At 37.1% G+C, this 7,785-nt stretch overlaps 1 protein-coding gene across 4 annotated transcripts in view; it reads left to right on the top strand.

Moving 5' to 3' along the window:
* Glce (glucuronic acid epimerase) overlaps nucleotides 1-7,104 on the top strand; it is a 112,686-nt gene extending 105,582 nt beyond the window's left edge. For all 4 annotated transcript variants that reach the window (XM_048793485.1, XM_048793487.1, XM_015480483.2 and 1 more), the window contains one exon: nucleotides 3,075-7,104. In XM_048793485.1, coding sequence (XP_048649442.1) covers nucleotides 3,075-4,099 — 1,025 coding nt within the window. In that variant the 3' untranslated portion in view covers nucleotides 4,100-7,104. The remainder of the gene's footprint in view (nucleotides 1-3,074) is intronic.
* Nucleotides 7,105-7,785: the final 681 nt, after the last annotated feature.

Genomic DNA, 7,785 nt, shown 5'->3' with positions numbered 1-7,785 from the left:
CAAAAAAAAAATCGTTTACAAGATTAGCACCTACCTCCCTAGCACCTACCCACTCCCTCCCTCCCCTCCTTCCTTTGTTTTCTTAAGTATGTACATGTACCCCATATACCAGATAAAGCTACAGTAACTCGTAGGAATGACTGCTCAGAAAAACTAGGGTCATAGGTTTCAAACAATAGAAAAATCAGAACTTTCTTTTAGTAGATTTGAAGCAGGAGTCTTCAGGTAGTTTCCAGGAGCTTTCAGAACCTTACCATCCCACTTGCTACCATTCAAATCCTCCTGATGATGTTGGCAGGTTATTTAACCTCCTAGGTAGCGCTATAAAATGAAAATTAAAGACCTGTTTAATAGAATTACTGTGAAGAATGCAGAGTTGTTGGTTGCTTTAATTTGTGGATTTTCTCCATCACTTCTCCTATGTATGACTCAGTAACTCCCTCTGCTGGTGGTAATATTTTAGGAAAATTAATAATGAATTTTTTCAAAGGTCATACCATGACATTCATTCATTCCTGAATTCTTTGGACTGATCTGGTATATGAAGACATAATAAGGTGATTTATTTAACCATGTCATTTTATTACATTTTTATATATAAATTGAGAATTAGAACAGAATTCTGGGAGGAAATGGATTCTTCAGTTTCCTCTCATTTATACTTCCAAAGATGGGTCATTCAGTTTGTTATCCAGTTTGGCTAGAATAGATGTCAGAGTTAAAAATATTGTCTGATGAATGAGACATTACCCTAAGAATGAAAAAATAAGGAGCACTCAGGATAGTCTGCTCTGCAGAATATAATTTAATCCTGAGTGATTCATAAGTCAGTTCAGAACCCAGCAGTGTTTCAGGGATATTGTGCTGAGCTTCAGATTCTGTTTCACTCTGGAAGCAGGAAAATGCTAGTTAGGGAAGAAAGTATATGTTGATATTTTGCCAGATAAAATAGATTTTTACTTCATTAAAGGTTACTTGTAAAATCAATTTCTAAAATGCCATTCAAAACCTTATTTGATACATAAGTCTATCGTGATGTTTTATTTTGTATGCCTTTTTCCATATTTTTAATTGGTGCATTGTACTCGTGCATAATGGTGGGATTTGTTGTTACCTATTTTTATGTGCACACAATCCAATAATATAATTTGGCCAGTATCACTCCCTAGCACCTACCCACTCCCTCCCTCCCCTCCTTCCTCCCCTTGGACAGTGTCCTCATTCTTGATACAGCTTCCATAATTGTTCCATTAAAATGAAATGATTAAGAACCTTGGCCACCTGTGTCCATACTGATAGAATCCAGTGTTGCAAATTAAATGATAAACTCAACATGCTGGCGCTCTCCAAGCTGTCCACACCATATACGCTGTCATAAGTTCATATTTCTAATCTTTACTTCCAGTGACGTGCTAATGATTTCCTCAAAGACTTTCCAAAGCAGAGATGTGATTTTATGATTGTGTCTAAGAGAAATAACCCTTCCATTGATATTTTCCTGAGGATGCCATTTCCAACAGCATTTGCCTTATAGTTTTTGAACTTTGGTCCAAGAAACCTGGATTCTAGTCCCTGCTCTAACCACTAATTAGCTTTTGGCCTTGAGCGAACCCTTATTTAACCTTACAAAACCTGCATATCTTTATCTCTAAAATGGAAATAATTCCAGCTTTAACAGCCTCAGAAGATAATTTTAAGGATCAAATGAGGTAATACATGTGGAAAGCTGTATAAAGATCATTTTTTCCTTAATGTTTTAAAATTTGTACTACCTGTATTTTTCATTGTTTTTACTGCTGCTGGGTTTTTTAAAAATATTTTTTAGTTGCAGTTGGACACAATACCTTTATTTTATTTATTTATTTTTATGTGGTGCCAAGGATTAAACCCATTGCCTCACACATGCTAGGCAAGCCTCTACCACTGAGCACTACTGGGTGTTTTTTTGTTTGTTTGTTTGTTTGTTTTAATATGCTCAGTTTCTTTTCTTGGGAGATACAGCTGCAGAATATATATGAATAGAGCAGTATTCAGAAAGTAATTTTTCTGAGAACTTACCATCATTTTACTATAACTTTATAAGAGAAATTTTTGTTTAATAATTTATCAGATGAAACAACTTTTACTATTTTATTATCATGATAATTAGTGATAGTAATCACTATCGCTCTTACTTTATTACAAGCCATTGTCTCTTTTTAAATTCTCTCAGTTACTCTGTAAAGTAAAGTAATAACTTTTGAACAGTGGAGAAATCAAGGCTGAAAGAGGTATATTTTTGCTTTCTCAAAGCTAATGGTAGAGGAGAAATTCATGCTGCCCTCACACACACACATGACTTTTTCCCCAATACATGAGCCCATTGCTCAACTTTCAGTAGTTCTATTCTTAACTCCAGAGAACATCAAAAACAAACTTACCCTTTTCATCATTAAGGACATATATTGTGAAGCCAGATTATATAACAACGTTTTGTACCTTGGGTACATTACGTAATTCTTGTGTGTCTGAGTTCTTCATCCATGAAGTTGGAGCAGTACTCTAGCATCTCTTGTAATTAAGAGAAATAAATGACTTAATATATATAAAATGCTTAGAACATAGTAAGCACATATTAAATATTAAATAGATTAGAAATTGAAAACTTGTATATGCTATTCTTTCTAGAACTTCTAACCTCTCTTTTAAAATGTGTGCTGAGCTAGCTTTTGGCTATTTTTTCCTTTTTGCAGAATGGGTATACTAGAATAGTCATTGATTACTGATACCTGGCATTGGATCTGGAAAAGACAATTTGAAAATACCCTTGTCACTTGCTCTGAATCCTTTAAATCAGACATGGCCAAAGTTCTGAGCTTTGGTCCAGTTCTCAGAAGCTACCAGGAACTCACCCATTCTGTCATTTGTTTATAGTTAATTTAATAAAAAATGTACATAAATAATGATATGATACCCAAAATGCCCAGGTCTTAATTTTGTATCGTCAGTGGTTATAAAAGATAAATTGCAATTACATTTCAAATACAAAAGTGCTTTTATACTAACAGTCTTTGTTGATATTTTTCCCTCTACAGAGACCAGTGAAGGTGTGTCCTTGCAACTGGGAAACACAAAAGATTTTATTATTTCATTTGACCTCAAGTTCTTGACAAATGGGAGTATATCCGTGGTTCTAGAGACTACAGAAAAGAATCAGCTCTTCACTGTACATTATGTCTCAAATACCCAACTGATTGCTTTTAAAGAAAGAGACGTATACTATGGCATTGGGCCCAGAACTTCATGGAGCACAGTTACCAGAGACCTGGTCACTGACCTCAGGAAAGGAGTGGGTCTTTCCAATACAAAAGCTGTCAAGCCAACCAAAATTATGCCCAAAAAGGTAGTTAGGTTGATTGCAAAAGGGAAGGGATTCCTTGACAACATTACCATCTCTACCACAGCCCACATGGCTGCATTCTTTGCTGCTAGCGATTGGCTGGTCAGGAATCAGGATGAGAAAGGTGGCTGGCCAATTATGGTAACCCGTAAGCTAGGGGAAGGGTTTAAGTCTTTAGAACCAGGGTGGTACTCTGCCATGGCCCAAGGGCAAGCCATTTCTACATTAGTCAGGGCCTATCTGTTAACAAAAGACCACATATTCCTCAATTCAGCTTTAAGGGCAACAGCCCCTTACAAGTTTCTGTCGGAGCAGCATGGAGTTAAAGCTGTGTTCATGAATAAACATGACTGGTATGAAGAATATCCAACCACACCTAGCTCTTTTGTTTTAAATGGCTTTATGTATTCTTTAATTGGGCTGTATGATTTAAAAGAAACTGCAGGGGAAAAACTTGGGAAAGAAGCAAGGTCCTTGTATGACCGTGGCATGGAATCCCTTAAAGCCATGCTGCCCTTGTATGATACTGGCTCAGGAACCATCTATGACCTCCGTCACTTCATGCTCGGCATCGCTCCCAACCTTGCCCGCTGGGACTATCATACCACCCACATCAATCAGCTGCAGTTACTCAGTACCATTGATGAGTCCCCGATCTTCAAAGAATTTGTGAAGAGGTGGAAAAGCTACCTTAAAGGCAGCAGGGCAAAGCACAACTAGAGCTCAACCAAAATCACATTTCAGCCTCTTCTGAACCCAGAAACTACGGCTCTGACTCAGCAGAGCACAGGCACACTTTTAAAGGTTGTGTATACTAGGTTTTTGTGGATTAAAGCAAAGTGATAAGTGATCCTTAAAATCTGTCTTCTGAAATAATTGCATTCCATGGGTTGAGTGTTTAGAAATGTAGGAGGCATTTAGAGCAGAGTTTAGTCAGCCAAACAAAGATGTTTGTCTTAGCCTTGCTCGACACCTCATGGAGCCACACAGATAGTCCAGTCCTGCTCAGCATGGAAAAAATCATGGTAAGTAGCTATTACCGGCCAGCTGTCTAGCACTTACCTAGAGACTGGTATGGAGCTCTTTTAAAACGTGATTATTTATATTTATATTGAAAGCAGACTTTTCAAAAAATTATGTGCTGTAATACAGTAAAAAATGTACTTGTAGCCTGGATAGTGGACTGTGTTCAACTTTTTAAAAAGCTGGTTTTTTTCTACAGATTCATTTCTTGGGGGTAAATGAACATTTGTCTCATTTGTTCAATTTGTTATATATGGAGAATATTTTGAATTATGGTTTTCTTGAAATATGTAAATTAAATACACAACCAGTGTTCAGGCTTCACAGTTATATAATGTAAGCACAACTAAAATGAAACTTGTTGACTGCACAAGAAATTACAAAAATGTTATCTGTTTTGTGAAACTTGATCTACAATCAGTAAAAGTTTGATAATCAGTCTATCCCTCCCTCAGCCCCCAACTTAATGGTTTCTTTTTTGTCACTGTCTGGAATCATGTATTTCTTTTCAGCCTACACTTTGGGAGTTTTGTTCATGGGGTGGGGGATATTTGGGGAATCATTATGTGGAATATTTATTACAAATCTAAATTTGGAAAGGGACTAGTAATTTTAAGTCTACCATCACTTCCTGCTAGGATTTCCCATCCCCTTTAAGGAAAGTACTAGGTTCAATATACATGAATCATAATAAAGTTTTTCTCCTGCCTAGATCATTTTTTATTATCATTTTCCAAATCATTGATTCTGTCATTGTTTTTTCCTTTGAAATTTAATTTTAAATTTTTCCAGCTGTTAAATAAAAGAAATGCTACTGTGTTTGCTGCCCATATAATCAGAGCTTTATTTAGGTTATGTATCATACCAAACCTCATAAATAGGTTCCATAGTCCTTGGACCATGGGCAATGTCTGCTATAGGGCTTCAGATATTAGGTTAAATCAAAGGGGTTGATTTTGCTCTGGTTTTTGTTTTAGGGTATGATAATACACCAAATCAATACTATAACCTACAGTTTGGAAATATGAGACCCGACACTTTCAAGGGACTGAAACACAACGCAGTTTATCTGTGACCTCTACCAGGTACACATTTAAGAGCCAGATGGATTACCTGCCTACACAATATATCTTAATTAATTCACCCTACCAACCACTGCTTAGAAGCTGGGAAGCATATGTGAGATATATATATCATAACATCACCTAAGGGAGCAAGAGTCAAGAAGGTTGAGCTCTACACTGAAGACAATATCAAACTGGCCATAGAAAAATAAGCTTAAACTCCCAATTTTTATGACCACAACTTTTAGTTTTGCCCATAGCAATCGTTGTGGGTTATTAGGCTTTTCCCCTTTGTAGTTCTTATGCATTAGATGGCTCAGCAATGTCTAAACATATAAAATATGTTATACTGTCTTGGCAGTAAAAATGAAGACTCCCTCTTTTTTTGTTTGTTAGTTTTCAATGCCAATACTCAAAATAAACTTTATTCCATCTGAGAACCTTATACTTCATCATATTTGTTATTATTTAGAATGGTCCAGACTTCTGCTTTGTGTTTGCACATTGGTCTTCAGATTAGGGGAATCGGTGAAAACAGTATGGTACTGCTTCTGTGACAAATATCAGTGCCTTAACAATATGGCCGTTCTTTTCCACTGAAGAAGGAAAGATTTTTTGATCTAGAAATGGCATTGCTAGTTCACTGCTGTTGGTTTTACACTGCCTGCCTTCCACATCACAACAGCAACTTGATTTGTCCTGTGAGCCCAGAATTATCTAAGAGGATGAGTTGAACCCACAGCAGCAGCATTGTCTGTACAGACCCATAAATGCTTATCAGACTTCAGGATGCCTCAGGATCACGTGGGAGCTTATTGAAATGTAGATCCCAGATATTCTAACTCTGCCTGTAGCATGATAATCAGCATGTTTCACAAGCATCCAGGCAATTGTGATGCAGGGGAGCTGGGGCATACCTGGAGGGATGCTGCCTGGGATCCTCCACTGCATTTTCTCTACAAACAACTATGGTGTTTGGGGATTTTCAATCATGTAAAATGTTTTCTTAGTTTAGAGAGAATAGGGAGGGTATTTTAAAGTTTTAATTTGTTTCTTTACATTTCTCTTTAGATTATAGGTTTACTTTTTTTTTCTGTTTTCCACTTACCTTAAGTTAGCATTGATGTGAAACCTATTGCCACTTCAGTTGTAAAACAAGCCAAAAGTTTCTGGATGGAGGTCAAGTTTGACCCGTTAGGAGTTATTGTATATAAACACTTCACCCAAGAACCATCCAGTGAACATGAGCAAATGCAAAAATGACACCCAAGCACAAGTCTCCAGATGTGGCGGTCCTTTTCCTTTGTTGGTATGCAAACTTTCACTGAAAGCTGCTATTTTCATCCTCCTTGTAATTGTTTTCTTGTTTATTCTCCATTGTACATGTGGGTTATATACCATGTGTTAAATATGCAATAAAGTGTTTACTGGATGCCCTTCTGAAGGGTAGTCCTTTGTAAAGCTGTACAGACTTTGCAGTTTAAGCACAATGTGCACATGTTAGTTTTATATACAGCAAAACTTGATTTTTTGCAGATGGAAAGGTATTTTGTTTCTCTACAAAGTAAATGAATTGTTTGTGCTTAATGTAAAGCTGCTTTATAAAATTGTAAAATAAAGTTTGTATCTTAAAAGGAATATACCTGGACATGTCTCTTTCTTCTTGGATTATCCTAAAACTCTTTGAGCCCAGCAAGCTGATTTCTGACTATTCCTTTTCAACCCATGGTGTCTAGTCAAGCTGAGATAGGATAGAAGATAAGGATAGGAAGAAAGGAGACATGCAGGAATACAAGGGGGACCATAATTTAAAGTCCACTTCAGTGGATTAAAAATTCGTGTTTAAAAGTCATTTTCACTTAACCTTGATCACAAACAGAACTATTAAGTGAATTATTAGACTTATCTACAGGTATGCTGATGTAAATATTGTGTTCAGAAAGCAGAACATGTCAAAGACAGAAAAAAGAAGATAACTCCTCCATCCCAGTAATGGTCAACATGTCCTCTTACCAACACAAAGGAGAACTAAAAACACCCTCTTAGAGCATACCCCTGTACCACTGGTCTTTCATGTATAAACATACCTAGCTAAGATGGAGCTAGCATGCTCCTCTCCAACCCTTGCACGCTGCCCTGTCCCTCGGAGTATGTGCTACTTCCTTTCTCTGAGTAAAATCAACCTGTGCCTCACTTTGACCCATCCTCACATTCCTTTCTGCAACAATATGGAGTACCCTTAAGGCCTGAGTTGAAGTCCACCTCCCTTTGGGGGACCTCCTCAGGACCCCCCATCCTGATGACAAGGCAACAAGTGTG

This window comes from Marmota marmota, unplaced genomic scaffold (assembly GCF_001458135.2).
Source record: "Marmota marmota marmota unplaced genomic scaffold, marMar, whole genome shotgun sequence".
Lineage (NCBI taxonomy): Eukaryota > Metazoa > Chordata > Mammalia > Rodentia > Sciuridae > Marmota > Marmota marmota.
Note: the sequence above shows the minus strand (reverse complement) of the source record. Positions and strands in the feature narration are given on the sequence as shown.